The sequence below is a fragment of the Balaenoptera acutorostrata genome, chromosome 11 (assembly GCF_949987535.1).
Source record: "Balaenoptera acutorostrata chromosome 11, mBalAcu1.1, whole genome shotgun sequence".
Taxonomy (NCBI): Eukaryota; Metazoa; Chordata; class Mammalia; order Artiodactyla; family Balaenopteridae; genus Balaenoptera; species Balaenoptera acutorostrata.
The window spans coordinates 97,445,300-97,464,105 of record NC_080074.1 but is presented as its reverse complement, the minus strand read 5'-3'; the positions used below and the strand labels follow the sequence as shown (position 1 = coordinate 97,464,105).

At 38.1% G+C, this 18,806-nt stretch overlaps 1 protein-coding gene across 4 annotated transcripts in view; it reads right to left on the bottom strand.

Moving 5' to 3' along the window:
* The window catches only part of LRP6 (LDL receptor related protein 6), a 185,290-nt gene that overhangs the window by 39,511 nt on the left and 126,973 nt on the right, over positions 1-18,806 (bottom strand). For all 4 annotated transcript variants that reach the window (XM_057556231.1, XM_057556232.1, XM_057556233.1 and 1 more), the window contains 5 exons: positions 11,651-11,867; positions 10,261-10,550; positions 8,737-8,963; positions 6,578-6,762; positions 5,618-5,944 (listed from right to left, as the gene is read on the bottom strand). In XM_057556231.1, coding sequence (XP_057412214.1) covers positions 5,618-5,944; positions 6,578-6,762; positions 8,737-8,963; positions 10,261-10,550; positions 11,651-11,867 — 1,246 coding nt within the window. The remainder of the gene's footprint in view (positions 1-5,617; positions 5,945-6,577; positions 6,763-8,736; positions 8,964-10,260; positions 10,551-11,650; positions 11,868-18,806) is intronic.

The window sequence follows — 18,806 nt, the reverse complement described above, 5'->3', positions numbered from 1 at the left end:
CTTAAGCAGTAAGAATACAGGTCACAATAGAGTAGTTAACAAGTCTCCCATCTTTTTTTTTTTTAAAGAATTATTTTTTTCGCAGTACTACATTCTTATAAATCAAGAAAATAGAAAAAAAAAGTTCTGAATTCTACATTTCCAACAAAATAAGCACCGCTTATACTAAGACATACAATGAAACTTACAAGAAAGACCCCACAGTTTTAGGTGTCAACTTTTCCTGCCTGGGAAATACTCAAATATGTATTTGGCTCCAAGTATGTTTCACTGGGTAGTTTTTTTTTTTTTTTTGAAACAAGTTTTAACCTTTAATAAGATTCCACGATTAGGTGTTCTAGAAATGTAGATTAAGACAAAGCCAAATATGGCTCCAAATAAATGCTTGTTTCAAAAAGTCTATGGATGACATTAATAATTACAGCTGGCTAAATATTTCTAAGAGGAAGCTGATGTTTTGACTTATTTGCAAAAGTGACGAAGAATATGCAATTTTGTAAGCCTAAATCCATCCTGATTTATGTAACCTCTAACCACCACTCCCTCATCTCCTGCAGAATGCTTTCCAAACCGTCCCGTGAGGTTGACTCTGTTTTGCATTCCCGCAATGAAGACAGCCACACGCAGAAGTTGGAGGATGAGGTAGGAGGAAGCGCTTCAGCTCTCCTTTGAAGACACAAGTGTTCACCCAAAGCTTAAAGACAGGTATTACTCTGGTGTAAGAACAGCATAAATGACAAGGCCAAGCCCACCACGTCTGACTGCGCCACTTGTGCACTGTGCCAAAGGCACCAAGTAGGGACTGAAGTCCAGTCCACACGTCATTAGCCAAGTCAAGCACCTAGGCAGCTGCATCTGCCCAGAGGAAACATCTTTTCCCAATTCGCACAAAGGTTCCATAGAGGCCAACCACTTCAGTACTGAACAAGGGATTACACAATTTGGCCTCCTGTTTCCTCTCTGACTTAATCTCTATTCACTGTGTTCCAGAGACACTGGCCTCCTAGGTGTTCCTCTAATATGCCAGACATGCTTCCCCCTAGGGCCTCTGCATTTGCTATTCCCTTTTGCTTGACAGGTCTTCTACCAGATATCCAGCATAGCTCATTTCCTCACCTCCTTCAGTTGCGGACATAGTGTCACTTTTACAGTCAGGACTTCTCTCATGACCCTATTTAACACTGTGATCCTCTTACCCACCCTTTCTTGCTCTTAATTTTCTCCATAACACTCATCTCCATCTAACTCATGACAGAGTTTACTTATTTAGTTCATTATCTGTCCCACTGAAATGTAAGCTCCATGAGGGCAGGGATTAATGTCTATTTTATTCAGTGCTACATTCTTCACTGGCTCAAATGATGCCCAGTGTGGATTAGGTGTTCAGTAAATATTCATTGAAAGAATAAATGAGTAAACAAATGAAGAAACAAGCATGAGATGATGATAACTAAGGACAGCCCTGTAGCCATGATTCTGAAAGTAAGGAAATAAAATTATTTCAGAAAACTGGGAAAGAAAAGAAACAAGCATTTATTTAGGAACTCCAAGATGTCACACATCATACCAGATGTCATCCAATACCCCAAATTACTCCATTTTATAGGTGAGCAAACTCAGAACAGTTAAGTAATTTTTAAAGAAAAGCTCAGAAAGGTTAAGTAATTTTTCCCAGGTCACAAAGCTGCTGCTGAATGGAAGAGCACATGTTTTTCCAAATCCTGTCCTGCTTCTTCATTCTTCTATTTAACAATTTCTTGAATGACTACTATTTACTGAACACTTTTTTAGGCACCTAAGATACATCAGTGGAAAAACAGGAAAAAAATGCTGCTTCATGGAGTTTATAATCCAGTAAACAGATAACAAGTAATAAGCATAATAAAGAGGCTATAGTATATAAATAATAGAGTATATAAATTATATAGTATATCAGAGAGTGATTAAGTGTCACAGGAAAAAGAAAAATGGCAGGTAAGGGGCACTGGTAATGTTAGATAGGGTGGAAGGATGACTTGCAATTTTAAATCGGGCAGATCAGGTCTCACTGTGGAGGTCACAATTAAGCAAAGACTTGGAGGTGAAGTATATCCATGCAAATATTTGCAGGAAGAACATTCCAAGTAGAGGAAATAAGCAGTACAACAGTCCTGAAGTAGGAGTAACTGGCATATTTGAAAACAGCAATGAGGCTGGTGTGGTTGCCATGGAGAGAGCAAGAGAGAGAATGGTAAAAGCTGAGGTTAGAGACGCAAGGGGGGGGGCAGTGCAAAGTGTGGGGTACGGATCATGCAGGAACTTGTAGGCCATTATAAGAACGAGGTTTTCACTCTGTGTGAAATGGGAGGTTTTGAGCAGAGTAACAACATGATCTGATTTAGCTTTTGAAACACAGGTCTAGGAGTAAATTACACAATGTTAGAAAACTTTTTGTGGGCAAGTACTTTGTGTTAAACTTCTCTTGCAATCTGCTTTGGAATCTAATACATCTGTGCACAAATATTAAATAGTACTCATTATAAAAAGAACACGCAACAGGAAGCCTCTTGAAACACTGCCAATCATCTCAGAAAGAGCCAAAGACAGACATTAGGGACACTCAGCACTGATTTCTCAAGACCTTCACTCACCAACTAGCACACACTGGTAAAATCAGCCCAAACAATAATGACCTCAAAAGGTCTTTCCATATTCTTCTGTCTCCATCCTCCATCACTTATTACCCCCATTTTCTCCTTCCAAAGTTAAACTTCTTAAAAAAGATGTCTACATAACACATACACTACCTCCCCTTCCTTTTCTCCATTCACTTGTTGATCTATTCCCATCTTTCACCATTACCTCCCTGAAATTACTTTTTTTAGGGTTACTAATAACCACCTCATCCAAATATCCAATGGATACTATTTTAGGCCTCACCTTACTCAACCTGTCAACAGCATTAACACAGTTCTATTTTGAAACAATCTTCTGTCTTCTGTGTCACTATCTTCTCCTGGTTCTCCTTTGGCCTTTCTCGCTGCTGCTTTTCTGTGTCCACTGCCAGCTTTCCCTTCTCAACCAGAGTTCCTGAGGTTACTAGACCCCTTCTTTTCGCCACACTAGAGTTGGCAAATTATGGCCCACAAGGTAAATCTGGCCTGCTGCCTGTTTTTATAATAAAGTTTATCAGAATTGAGCCGCATTTTAAAAATGTAACATCTATGGCTGCTATCACACTGCAGTGTACAGAGCTGAATAGGTGTGAGAGAGACTATAGGATTCACAAAGCCTAAATATTTACTCTCTGGCTCTTTAAAGAAAAAGTTTGCTGACCGCAGGTCTACACCTTCTCCCTAAGTACCTATTTTATTTTTTTTATTTTTATTTTTTTTTTTAAAGGATTTTCTTATTTATTTATTTATTTATTTATTTATTTTTGGCTGTGTTGGGTCTTCGGTTCGTGCGAGGGCTTTCTCCAGTTGCGGCAAGCGGGGGCCACTCTTCATCGCGGTGCGGGGACCGCTCTTCATCGCGGTGCGCGGGCCTTTCTCTATCGCGGCCCCTCCCGTCGCGGGGCACAGGCTCCAGACGCGCAGGCTCAGCAATTGTGGCTCACGGGCCCAGCTGCTCCGCGGCATGTGGGATCTTCCCAGACCAGGGCTCGAACCCGTGTCCCCTGCATTAGCAGGCAGATTCTCAACCACTGCGCCACCAGGGAAGCCTAAGTACCTATTTTAAATACATGCTGGCATTTCTAAAATTAATACCTCTAACCTCATCTCTCTCTCTGAGCTATGGATTCTTCTATACAATTTCTATCTATCTAATCTATCTATCTTATCTATCTATCGATCGATCGATCGATCGATCGATCTATCTATCGATCTATCTATCGCTGCGTTAGGTCTCCGTTGCTGCACGCGGGCTTTCTCTAGTTGCAGTGAGTGAGGGCTACTGTTCATTGCAGTGCGCAGGCTTCTCATTGCGGTGGCCTCTCTTGTTGCGGAGCACAGGCTTTAGGCAAGCGGGCTCTAGAGCGCAGGCTCAGTAGTTATGGTGAATGGGCTTAGTTGCTCCGCAGCATGTGGGATCTTCCCGGACCATGGCTCGAACCCATGTCCCCTGCATTGGCAGGTGGATTCTTAACCACTGCACCACCAGGGAAGTCCCTACAATTACCTATTTAATATTTCTATTTCCCATAGGAAAATCAATACAAACCTAAAATTTTTAAATTCTTTTTGAAAATTAATCCTCCCCATTTACTACCTACTTAAGTGCTCAAACCAAAAATCTAGGAGTCATCCTTGTTTCCTCCCTCTTATTCTTCCTCATATACAACTCATTAACAAGTTCTGTTCATTCTAGTTTCAAAATATACCTTGAACCCATCGACGTCTCTCCATCACGACTGCCACCAGCCCCGTCTAAGTCGACCTGCATTATCACAAGAGTCTGACTGCCCTGCAGCCACTTATTTTCCTCCTCAAATCCATTCTCCACAGCAATCATGTTATTATATCTTATTCAATTTTCATAGCAACCCTACAAGTTAGTTACTATTATTATTCCCATTGTACAAATGAGAAAAATTAAGGCTTAAAAAATTTATGTGACTTGCTTCGGTAAAACACAAAACTTAACGTGTGACAGAGATGCCAAACCATTAAACTGTAAACTGATGTACTTTCTTTTTCAGAACTGAAGTCTTGAGTCAGAACAGACTAAATCCTTTCCTATGTGACCTCCTATACTTTCAGGCACAGAATAAGGTAATTTCAATAGTTCACTATATCCAATATCCTACAGCAATTTTGTTACCTTCTAACTTAGTGAACCATACCCTACTTCTCTCCCACGAATCTACTTTTTCTTATCTATTTCTTTATCATATCTACCAATTTGTTCTTATCTATCCACCAAGACACGGGCGTTCATGCACACTTGAATCATAAATCAGGACTCCCCAAGCCAACAATCTTTTGTTACACACTGTGTTTTGGTGTTCTTAGCACTGTACGTGTGCGTGTCTCTGTGTGCATGTGAATCTGAGAAGATCTGGTAACATCAGCTAGAAATAAGTGGCGACCACTCACTATGTTCAGAGCATGTGCTCTCCAGTTTCCCTTCCCCATATATTTACTACTGTTTCATACTGGGCTAAATTTACTCATAGCATTTTCTGCCTGGCCTCTTACACACTTAAATTCTTCATCTTTAGCCTATTCTATGAACTTCAAAGGACAAGGAGATTGTATTTTGTAGATTCTCTTTGTTGTACTGTTTGTACTGTTCTTCCCTTATCATGAATAAATATGTATAGCACACATATGTGCTGTCTCTCTCAAAGAAGCGATGCAAATTTTTCAATACATATTTAATCCCCAAGGATAAAAGACTTACTTTTTCTATAGTATCAATTTTTCCATAACATCAACTAGTTAGCACCAAACAAATAAAAGTAACAAACACTTGCATTTTTCCACGTTTAGTTCTTCCCTTTTATTAAACAAATGATCAACTCTGGACCTCTACAACTTTTTACTCTAGAAAGAACATGAACTACAGTGTTTTCAAAATCCTGCTTTCTCCTCTAATTCTAGATTGTTTTGGGGCGGGGGGAAATGCAGCTTACCACTACAAGTCCTGTTGTCAGCATTAAGAGAGTAGTGGGCAGGGCATCCACAAACAAAACCTCCAACTGGCACTGCCAAGCAGAGGTGGGAGCAGTGCCCATTGCTGGAAGCACACTCATTCCACCCTGCCTGCCGAGAGGAGTGAAACACGAGGATGTCCATCACATAATCCAAATGGCCCTGAATGATGGTGCGGTTTTGGCCACTGGTTTTGTTGGCACGCTCGATGCTGCGTCGGCTCCAGTCCGTCCAGTAGATGTAATCTTGGTACTGAGTTAAGCCAAAAGGATGAGGCAAGTCATCTGCTATAACCTCACGGTTGAGTCCTGTTTTCAGAAAGGTAGTAGAAAGGGGAGAAGCAGAGAGATGAAATATGTGAGAATGTAAGAGTCTTGTTGGCAAAAATAAAATAAAATGTTAACATATAAAACATTACTTTTGTAAGCAATTTAAAACAGAAAAATTCCTTTAAAAGCAATTCTTAAACCAGACTGGTCCTCTGAAATCAACCCACCTGCAGTCTGACCCCATGCCTCAAACTAACATTCTTGCTACAAATCACTGAGTTTGTTTAAACTCCTGTAAATGGTCTATTTTGATTGTGGTCTTATTTTCCCTCCATAAAGGTTTATAGTTCAACTATTTTTCCTTCCATAAAAAGATGGAAATGCATATATTGTATTTTACTGGTACAAAAAGTCACTTCAGGAATATCCAGGGTGTTATAAATTCCATAATAAGCCCAACAGTAATGAAATTTCCACATATTAAAGAGATATGAATCCAAGTATTTGGCCCACTATTAATAAACAGGATACAGTGTGAGACAGAGGAAGAACCTAGAGACATTCATATGAAGTTTTATTAATAGTATCTAACCTATGGTAAATAACAGCCACTGAGTTTTGCACAGAAAGGATTATATACTATCTGTCTGAACAAAAAGGAGTACAGCTTACCAAGCATATTTGAAGATTCTATTAAGTTGGTGTCCAGGTCTGTCCAATAAAGCCTCCTTTTAGCATAATCAATAGTTAGGCCATTTGCTCGCCCCACATTTGGAACTAATGTAGTACGTTCACTTCCATCCATGGCAGCTCTGTCTATCTTAGGCTTTCCACCCCATTCAGTCCAATACATAAATCTAAATTCAAAACAGTGGATATTTAACATTTCATTTTTGACTATTTGGGAGAAAGGATCATATTCATGCATAGTAACTAAATGAATTTAAAGAAAATATACATTAAGTCAAGGAAATTGGTAAAGCAAAATCATAGCTATAATTTTTTTCAAGAATATTGGCAGCCTCAACTAAATATTTTTTCTCATATCCTAAAAAGGAAGTGAGTCAGCTTTCCTTAGTCTTTCCAATGAATTTGTTCCATCCAAAACCTAGGAACTGGAAACAAACCAATGATTTCCTTATTGCAGCACTTGCATTTATAAAACTAATATTCAAGAAGTTAGGAAAGAATTAAAGCTCTGGTCTCAGAACCTGATTCACTTCAGAACAAAATACATGTATTTCTGAATACAAGTAATTCGAATTTTTAAATTTTTAAACTTCTTTTCAATTTGTGTCATCAACTCTCCCCCAAACCAAGTTGCAGCAGTACATCAAGGGTAAAAATTAATAGCCTTTAACTGAAATTTAAAAGCAAAGTTTGAAAATGTATTTGGTCACATGGTCCAAGGTAACATACTGCTACGTGTAAGAGCAACGAACCACCCCTTAATGTGTCAGCTGGTCAGTGAACGATATTACTACAACCCCTGTGAAATTTTAGAACACTCTTTTGCTTTTATTGTACTCTTTTGAGTTTTTCACCTTAACCTTAGAGCGGCCCAACAGTATAGGCTTTTTATACATGAGGAGGCCAAGGCACTAAAAGTGTGACTGATTTGTCTAATGTCTTCAAGCCAGTCATATGGCAGAGCTAGAACTAGAAGCTAATCCTTAGCCAAATGCCCTTTCAGCTGAACTAGTTGTGCTAGTTTCAAGACACTCTGAATACTGGGACTAGGAATGTTCTCCACATGCCAGGTCTCATCAAATACCCATGGGAGACATTCACTCATCAGCCTGTTAGCTGATGGCTGATTTGGTAGCAATGTACGAACACGCTCTTCTGAAAACTGAAGTTGTCTCGGTCTTTGTTTGCATTTGTACTTGTCAGCTGACAGGCACGTGCACACCCCAAGAGCCCAAGCGAAAACAACTGTGGGAGAAATTTCACAGTTGCCAGCAGCCACATAAACTAGAGGCCTTCGTCCCAACTACTAAATATATCTGTCTGGTAACTAATGTTTAGAATAAAAATCACCATAACCCAATCATAACATGTCAGCACAGAGAGGGTGCTTTCAGTATGACCTTCTTAACTACATGGCTAACAAGCTAACCATGGAACTGACTGATTCAGGGAAACTATTTTTCATTATGGCTATAGTAAATATGTTTGTATGTTCACATTGTTAACTTCTGCTTTTTAAAATGGAGTTATTCTTCAAATTTCAGATTTCTTAGATGCTGGCTTTTTAAAACTTGCTAGATCATGTAAGAAGGATCATCTACCGTTGAAAAACATGTCACGTTGTAAATAAATAGTTTATTTATCAGAAAGTTCACTGTTTACTATCAAAGTTTCCCCAAGTTTATAATAATAATCAAACTAATTGTCCATTTTTGAATTAACAAACATTCTAGAATGGAGCTTGTAAAATGCAGTTATTTCCTAGCACACATTATTTCAGTGGGTTTACTTTCATAGGTTTGGAATCTGGTGTAACTTGGGAGAGAGTGCAAGCAAATACAGACTTGATGACACCTTTAAAAAGGCTGTCTACTTAGTATATAAGTATGATCATTAATATTTAATTATTAATCCATTTCACTAATCTTTTTCACCCAATGTTAATGATGACAAAAGTCAAATTTAGCAAATAATTATTAATTCTAAATCAGTGAAATCTCAACTAATGGTTTTAAGATAAAGCCTGTCTATGGTTGACTTCTCAAATTCCTAATAAGCATTATTTAAGACATCAAGAATATAATCCATAACTTGGCCATGAGCAATGCAGTTGCAAAGAATGCATACAAAAAGCTGTTTACCCTTCAGCGGGGTCCAATGCAAGAGCTCTGGGACTATCTAGGTCTTTCCACACCAAAACTTGTCGGTGCTGCCCGTCCAACTTTGATACCTCAATTCGATTTGTTCCTGTGTCTGCCCAGTACAAGTTCTTCCCAAGCCAGTCTACTGCCATGCCTTCTGGATAATCTAAGCCAAATTCTACCACATGTTCCAGTGCACTGCCATTCATAAAGGCTCTGCTGATGGTCTGCAAAAATAAGATTAACAAAAAAGTCACAGGGCTTAAGTACAAAACACTATCCAGAAGGAACGTATGGTTTGGTTTTCGTTGGGTGGGGGGATCCAGAAGAGCCAGGGGCACAGTTTCTCAATACAATTCACATATTTTATGAGCAAAGAAAAAAAAATGATGTCAATCTCTAATAAATGCAACTGTGACCTCAAGTTTTATCGCCAATTCAGGGAGAAAGTTTTGAAATTTTTAAGGACCAGAAATGTATTCTAGTAAAACAGTGGAATGACTATTCTTGTAAAATTTATTAGTAATCAAGTGAAAAAGATGTGACCAGAATGTTGTAGACTTTTAACTGGTAGTCCGCTTCCTGAAGGTACTTGAGAGTAGGCCATGCCATTGTGTCAACTGAAGATCTCAACAAACTTATATTGATACCTTATAGATGCGCATATGACTATTATCATACCATTACCACTGTAGCTTTGAATCCCCTAAAAACTAAAACCGTCATAATTCAAGCTATTAATAATAGCTGCTACTTCTTGGCAAGTACTATCCTAAGTACTTTGTGTACATATATTTTCTCATTTAATCCTCACAACAGCCCTGCAAGATAGACATTATCGCTATTTTCAAGATGAGGAAACTTACAAGCCCACATAATAAAAGCCAAGATAAAGCATTTATTCACTCATTTAACAGATTTTACTGAACACCATTAGAAATCCAACTCTGGCTCTAACATTCCATGATTTTTGCATGAGACAAAATTTTACGCAAGTTATCTAAAACAAGTCCAAAACAATCTGGAAGAAGGAAAGCTTACTCTCCAGATTTTCTGGTTAAGAGCTCCTCCTTATTGACTCAGTGTGCTTTTCAATATTTATTCTAGGGGGGAAAAAAAAGGTATGCTATAACTCGTAATTGGCATTTTCTACCTCAGTCAGGCGCCCCAAAATTTTTTTTTAATAAATTAAGAGTCAAGTCTCTATAAGCCATTTATATATGAAGCATACAATTGCTTACTCTCTAACTGAAGAAAATGTCACTCATTATATTCAAACAGAACAAAGTAGAGGAAGATTATGTCTTGCAGATTTAGAACACTCAAGCAAAGTATCTTGCACTAAAAGATACTTAATAAAATACTGAATGGGCCTTTCCCTCGACTTCCTTTAAAAAGTTAAGTGTTTTTGTTGAACTCTGCCTATTAAGTAATGAGGAGAGCTGATAACAGCACGAAGACTCAGAAATTCTAGACGCTCTCCCTTTTAGCCCCCGGTTTTAATATTCCAGTTCTTTTGCTAACCTTGAGTGATATGTCAGTCCAGTATATTCGGTTGTCTGTCACATCAAAATCCAAAGCAGAAGCTTCTTTGACACCAGTGAGCGGGATGGCCACATTATTATTGTTAGTTTCCAAAGAAATTCTCCTGATATCTGCTCTCCGTGAAAACAAAAGGAAAGCCTCTGGGACGATGCAGGTCTTCATGTCACTGATGAGTTCAAAGCCAATGGGGCAGGCACAGCGAAGGCCCTGAGGTCTATAGAGGCAGAGATGGCTGCATCCCCCATTCTCCTCGGCGCAGGGGTTGGAACCTAAAATCATAAAAGGGCACAGAAGGACACACGCATTGACACAACCAACACATTTTCAATTTAAAATGACTAAGCATTTGTTTCACAAAGACCGAGGATTATATTTGCTCCCAAACCTAGAGTCTCAGTTCTAATCTCATAAACATGTACTATGAGGATTAATAGGGAATAAAAGGCCAGGCACAGGTGTGCAGGCCTACAGTCCCAGCTGCTCGCAAGCAGGATGGCTTGAGCCCAGGAGTTCTGACCGGTAATGCTCTATGCTGACTGGGTATCCGATTAAGTTGGCATCAGTATGGTGACCTCCCAGGAGTGGGGACTACCAGGTTGCTTAAGGAGTGGTGAACTGGCCCAGGCTGAAAACGGAGCAGTCAAAACTCTTGTGCTGATCAACTGCGAATAAAGGTATGACAAAAATACTTTCCTTTGTACCCACAGTAAACTTTAAGTAAACTGCATTATTCATATAATCGAAATTCTTTTCATGAAGGGGTGTGTGTGTGTGTTAAGTTTAGCCCTTTGATTCAAACTATGTAGCCAGAGTACTAAGCCAACATTTAAAAGGTCTATTACTGCCAATCAATCTGATAACTTAAAGTTCTCATTTGTTTCCGGGTAAACAACTTTAAAGAAAGTTCTCGATTCCAAAATTATTCATGGACCATCTACATGGTGCCCAGCACTAGGTCATCCCCAAATATCACTGAACTTGGTGATATGCTGAAAATATGTTTGGAGGTTGCAGGAACCAAAAGAAGAAAGTGATTTGGAGTATTTTCCCTGGGACATTTATTTAATTTCTCTGGTTCTTACATTTAGGGTTTGACAGTAGGGAGGTGGAAAGAAATGGAATGATAGTCCCTGAGAAAGAAGATAATTGCCTAAAAGCTGTTCACTGTCTTCCTTAGCCACCATAAGACACCATGGGATATGATGTAAAAGGTATCAGACTTTGAGAAAAACGTACTTGTACCACAAAGAATTTATGTATATCCCCTCAAAACATCAACAATTTACACTGCTGACTTTACAAGCTGCTGACTGTCTCCATCTTTTCTCATTCCTGGTTCAATCTCTAAGAGAATCGTGCAATTACTTACCAATGATTCGATGAACATTTGTGGCCTTCAGGCCCATGAGGTCAGGGAGCTGGTCTATGATGATTTCCCGCTCTGCACTTCGTTTGTGTACTCTTTCGATGCTACGCCTCTGCCAGTCAGTCCAGTAAACATAGTCACCCAACAAAGTAAACCCAAATATGTGGGGAATTTTGTCTTCCACTAGCACTCGTCTCCCAGTCCCATCGGTATTCATAACCTTCAAGTTTAAGTTTAAAGAGAAGGAAGAGGAAAAGATGTGTACTTATTCTTCAAATGTATGTAAAAATGACAAAACCAACTGTGCCTACATCAAAATCCAAGTGTCATCTTAGTTACTCCTATTACAATGCTTTCACAAAATGACAACATGTTCATTTAATGAGAATGATTTCAAAGACTCAATGTAGGCTCATATTTTACCTCTATTTCTCCAGTCTTTTATTATTACCCTTCCTTCTAAAAATTCTGGCAACATTAGATTTAGTATGCACCTCCTCTATTGAATGACTGTGTAAAAATTAAAAGTACAATAGTATCACCTTAAGTTTGCTTGTACATTTGTTTTCAAATAATAGTATACCTCTGCACATATTATTTTATTACGTATTGTGTTTTATAACATATTTTATTTTATCCTGAGAGTTTTGCCTGTTTGACATCTAAGGAAACTAAGATTCAAATAAGGTTACAAAGCTTGTAAACAGAGTTGATGTCTTTTTTAGGACTCCTTTATTTAGTGTATTTTTTATTTCATTGTTTTTGTTTAAAAAAAAAAAAAAAAAAAACACTCTAGATACTCTCTCTGCAACTAAGTTTCAAGTAACTAGGATGTATCAGCTCTTTCCAACTACCCTACAGTCCCCAACCTTTCTGGTACCAGGGACCAGTTTCATGGAAGACAATTTTTCCACGGACCGGGTGGAGGAGGATGGTTTCAGGATGATTCAAGCACATTACATTTATTGTGCTCTTTATTTCTATTACTATTACATTGTAATATAATATGAAGTATATAAGGAAATAATTATACAGCTCACCATAATGCAGAATCAGTGGGAGCCCTGAGCTGGTTTTCACTTGCCACTCGCTGACAGGGTTTTGATATGAGTCTGCAAGCAATTGATTTATTACGGTCTCTGTGTAGTCAAACCTCTCTGCTAATGATAATCTGTATTTGCGACCTAGAGCCCTCACATGCGCAGTTCACAGTAGGGTTCGCGCTCCTATGAGAATCTAATGCCGCCGCTGATCTGACAGGAGGCGGAGCTCAGGCAGTAATATGACCAATGGGGAGCAGCTGTAAATACAGATGGAGCTTCGCTCGGCTCACCTCCTACTGTGCAACCCGGTTCCTAACAGACCACTATTGGTCCGTGGCCCGGGGTTGGGGACCCCTGCTATAACAACATTATTAAATTCATTCTGACATTTTCATTATAAACATCAGCAATTTCCCTAGAAGTGGCAAAGGTGTCTTATCTGTCTCTGACATTACAGAAACATGTACTAATCTTCTGTTCTAAAAGACAGAGGAAGTATTCTAAAGCACCAACTTCCAAGTCCTCATCTGAGAACATTTCTATCATTTAAAGTGGCCTGTGTACCAGGCAAATCAGCCTTCAGAAATGTTATTCTGTTACTAATAACATGTACATGCAAACACCCACCTAAAAAGAAGTATCAGGCATAATCTTATACAAGTATTAATTTTTTATTCATAAATTATATTCCATGTAAGTCAATACTGTGATGCCTAGATGGAATGACAAGCAAGTATCTTTCTCTCTCCTCTCTAAAAATTTTAAAACACTTGCTGACCTTCCCCAAACATCCAAACCTTGGAAACAAAATACTTAAAAATTGAGCAAAGTTGTGCTATATTCTTGTATCTTCACTTGCAAATATCAAATAAATATTTGATTTATATCTGATGGAAGAGAGATTATATTAGTTGGATGTTTATCTGTTCATATTAGATACAAGAGGACTTCTATTAAGCCAACTGAATAAATCTATATTTAAATACAATGTTTTTTAAAAGTCAAAAACATAGTTAAAAAGAATTAAATACTACTCCAACTCCTAACATTACATACTTTTTAAAGTTAATAATTTCTCCTTGAGACATGAGTTTAGATTTTTTACATATTTTCTTGCAACAGACCATTCCTGGATATATTTTATGATGTCTACGGTTTATCTTAAAATTACTTTTAATTAAAAAAAAAAAAAAAAAAAAAAATTACTTTTAAGAGTAAGATGACTAAGCAGAGAAAAAAGGTTGATAATCTGTTCTCATATATAACTAGGATGTGATCTCTAGAATAGCAGGAACCTAATTCATCTATTTATGTCTTTCACAGCTACTATTAAAGAGCCTGGCAGAGAACTCAATAAATATTTGTTAAATAATTTTTAAAAGGAGGGACTTCCCTGGTGGCACAGTGGTTAAGAATCCGCCTGCCAATGCAGGGGACACGGGTTCAAGCCCTGGTCCGGGAGGATCCCACATGCTGCGGAGCAACTAAGCCCGTGTGCCACAACTACTGAGCCTGCAAGCCACAACTACTGAGCCCGTGAGCCTAGAGCCCATGCTCCGCAACAAGAGAAGCCACCACAATGAGAAGCTTGCGCTCCGCAATGCAGCGTAGCCCCAGCTCGCCGCAACTAGAGAAAGCCCGCGCGTAGCAACAAAGACCCAATGCAGCCAAATTAAATAAATAAATAAATTTATTTTTTTTTTAAAAAAACCTTTAAAAGGAGACAGGTTTCCTAAGACCTATGACAGTCAAGAAACCTTCTTAAAAATGGGAATAGGGCTTCCCTGGTGGTGCAGTGGTTGAGAATCTGCCTGCTAATGCAGGAGACACGGGTTCGAGCCCTGGTCTGGGAAGATCCCACATGCCACGGAGCGGCTGGGCCCGTGAGCCACAGCTGCTGAGCCTGCGCATCTGGAGCCTGTGCCCCGCAACGGGAGGGGCCGCGATAGTGAAAGGCCCGCGCACCGCGATGAAGAGCGGTCCCCGCACCGCGATGAAGAGTGGCCCCCACTTGCCGCAACTAGAGAAAGCCCTCGCACGAACCGAAGACCCAGCACAGCCAAAAATAAATAAATTAATTAATTAAATAAATAAATTAAAAAAAAAAATGGGAATAAAAATTTATAAAACAGTTCTTATCCTTAGATCCTAACTTAGCCATGTGAATGAATGAAAGGTATTCTTGCCCAAATTTTAAATCCATGTAAAAATGCATACTACTGCCTACTTTTAGAGAATGGATACATTCCTGATCCCTCCTAAAAGCAGAGCTCCAAGAAAGAATTTCTGGCCCCATTTTATTACTGCCTGGAAACTCTGATCAGGGTGAAAATCTTTCCTTTATTAGACATAATTTAGAATAGTCATTATTTTAGGTAGGAGAAGCTTACTTTAAAACTCTGTCCTTTTGCCTCCACCCTAATATGGAGATTCTTTCTTGACTCTGGTATCTTCCTCTACCCTCCTTGCAAAAATTTCCTCCCAATACTATGTCCTTCCTTCCCAGGATCTCCAATTTCTCCCTCTCCATAAGGTCCTTCTTTTCTGCCTTTAACACAGTTTCCACCATTTTAGAAAGACACTGTTTAAAAGCTGAATGATTCTGTTTTTGCTGCCATGTTCTTTGAATGATCTGTAGCCGCTGCCTCCACCTCTTACCATTCATTCCCTTACCTCCCTACAACTGGCTGACAACCTGTGACAAGCTCAAATGACTACTGAAAATGATCAGTGACTACTTTCCAGTTCTTCTCTGCTCTCGTGCTCTTGTGCACAATCTGCTTTCTATCTCTTCATCTCACTGGTTCCTCTTTCCTTTTTCAAACCTGGCTGGATATGTTCCAAGATTTCCTGAGTTGTTCTCTGTCTATAAAACACCTTTCAACAAGCCCATCAAGTCTTAAGTCTTTAATATTACCTTATGCAGAAAAATTACAAAGATGTAAAGTTCTAGTCTAAAGTCTCATCAGTTTCTACTGCAATATTTCCCACTGCATCTCCCAGAAAATCTACTGCTACCTCATCTAAAATGTTAGATACTTAACAGGAAACCTATCTTCTCCATTAGGGGGAGGAGTTCATCATCCTATCAGAGAGCATCTAACACAGAGTGCTAAACATTCTGTATTACAGAACTCTAAAATAATACTTTCTTACAAGTGTATGGTATAGTAAAACATGTCCGCTTTTACCTTATTCCTCGTTTCAGTATTATCTTAAATCAATTATTATCTTACATTTAATAAATTAATACTAATTTTGCTGATTACTATGCTCCAATATTGGCCTTCCTATTAAAATTTATTTGCTGATCTAAAAGCATACACTAGTTGCCTAATACTGAACTTTTTAAAAATAAAATATAAATTTCTACTTCAAAAACATTACAGGATCAACCAACTCTCCTCTTTCAGTTATGTGTCCTGCAACATTCTTGTTTGTTCATTTTGAGACATTAACAACTTAAACAAAGATAGCTGATCAGCTATGAATTTAGATAATGGGCAAAGAATTAAACTGAAAATCACAGTGAGAAAAATAACAAAAAGATAATCCAAAAGATTCTTCTGGTTTACACAACTCAGCATTTTCTTATTTAGCATATATTCTTCATTCTTCTGCTCTCCAAAAATCTCTTATGATTAGCAAACAATACTCTGGCAGAATTAGACAGATTTGGATTTTAAATATAAGCTCTATCACTCACTAGATACCCTTAAGGAAATTTCTCACATGTAAAATAGGGAGAGAGCACTTACATTACTGAATTATTTAAGAATTAAAGAAAAGAATGTTTACTTATATAGCACAGTATCAGATTAGTAGATGCTCAGTAAATGCTGGTTCTTGCCTTTTATTGTTTTAGTAAAATGCTTTAGTCCCTAAAAGTAAACAGCTATATTTAAATGGCTATATTTAATTAATTTAGTAAAATATAGTGCTTCAAAGTAAAAATTAATACATAAATATAAAAGGATATGTGGAAGTAAAGGACCAAACAACCACACAGTTTTAAGCTGAATAAAAACAACACAGACCTTTCTGTATCCTGGCAACTAGTGGAAAACTGCAGGGCTGCAGCCTTATTCCCATTTCCAACCCCCATTTTTATTGTTTGCTTATGCTACTTAGACGCACAGTAACTAAAACAGTAAACAAAATGGAGCAGTTTGACAATTTGATTGGAATATACTTTTTGCTGCTCTACCAGACCTTCAACTCCACTCCCCACCCCAAATCAAACAACATTAATAAACATATCTACTAAATGCAAATCACATGAAAAGCATGATGAATGCTAAGAAGTTTACAACAGGGCCTCTTCTAGCTAAGGGATTACAATCTGGTTGAGGAAGTAAACTAAATTTACATTAAAACCATACACATACACCCTTCTCTGGCCTACAGCTAATCAGGAAAAACTTTAGGAAGGAGCAGGAGTTCAAATCCACCTTCAAGAATTAGAAGAATTTTGACAAAGAAAAAGAGAAAATGATTTTTCAGAATAAAAGAAGTAACATACGTTAAGACACAGTCAAGGATGTCTTGTTTGACTGACTTTGAAAGAGACGCATTGAGGTAGAAAGAATACAAAAGGGACTCAGAGACAGCACCCTATAGGAGGTATGAAATCCCAGGTAAGAAAAACTATAGAAAACAAGAAACTTCTGAAAGCACTTTAAGGAGAGTGACATAACAAAGCTGTATTTCAGGAAGACCTCATTTACCTCTATCACTGTGTCCAGATTGTGCTAAAGATAAATATCTTAAATACAGAATTATGGTTAATAAAATATTTTCAATTTCTATGGGATGATAATAGAGGTCCAAAAATCCCCTTTCTGAAAGTCTCTGGGCTAGCTCTATTTTAGAATTTGGACTTCTTTGAAATACCGAAAGGTTAACACAATGCACATGTCGTATCACCTCTACCTGGGTCCAGGACAGCACTTCATTGCCTAGCATGATAATATTTTTGCAGCAAGACATATACATATTCCCACAAAGGGGGATAAATAGAGACTACAATTAGCCTTACACTGCTTCAAGTCAGACTCTTTTTTTTTTTTTTTACGTGTTTTTGATGTGTACCATTTTTAAAGTCTTTATTGAATTTGTTACAATACTGCTTCCATTTTGTGTTTTGGTTTTCTTGGGCTCCCGCACCAGGGATGGAACCCGCACCCCCTGCCTGGACCGCCAGGTTAGTCCCTCAAGCCAGACTCTCTACCAACTGAATTAATAAAAATGACTTTCCGTTTCGAGAGCTTTTTGGATTTCAGAATTGCACATAAAGGATTGTAGGTTAGGAATGCTTTGGTGATCTCCACTCTGGTCCCCTGACAAAACTGGGGCTTGGATCAGTGTTAATGCTGCTCTAAGTGCAAGCAAGGGTCTCAGGAAGAAGAAAAACAAGCAAAGGACATGTTAAAAAGATAAGGTAATTTTTAGCAACATCTGGCAAAACAACAACAAATGATAATGAAGGTCTTAAGAAGATCTTTAGAATAGCACAGAGTCCAAGAACTGAAATATAGTTCCCTAAAAGCCACAGCTAAGGATTTTATAGCTTTGCACACTAGAGTATTAGACCCTTCCAGCTAGCTATTCCTTGTTCTCTCACTTTAAAGGCAAAAACTAAAAGTGTTTTTTTTTGGGGGGGTGGGGGTGGGTAGTGGAGTAAATAAAGTGCACACTAAAGCTAGATATATCACATCTATTTCAAATTAAACAATGTAATTAAGATATGCTAAGATACTTTAAATGTAAATTTGTAAGCACACTGCTTCCCTTAATTCCCTATCTTCCCATTCTTGACGGTTGTAGCTTTTTACAACAGGGTTGGGTCTAGAACAGTGCTGTCCAAAAGAAATACAAGTTACAAATGTGAGTCATGTGTGTAATTTAAAATTTTCTAGGAGCCAGATTTTTTAAAGTTTAAAAAAAAAAAACAGGTAAAAGTAATTTTAATAACATATTTAATCTATTCATATATATCCAAAATATTTTATTTCAACATGTAATCACTCTTTAAAAATTTATTAACGAGATTTTATGTTTTTTCTTACTAGGTCTTCTTCGTATGCATTTTACACTTCAAGCATCTCAATTCAGAG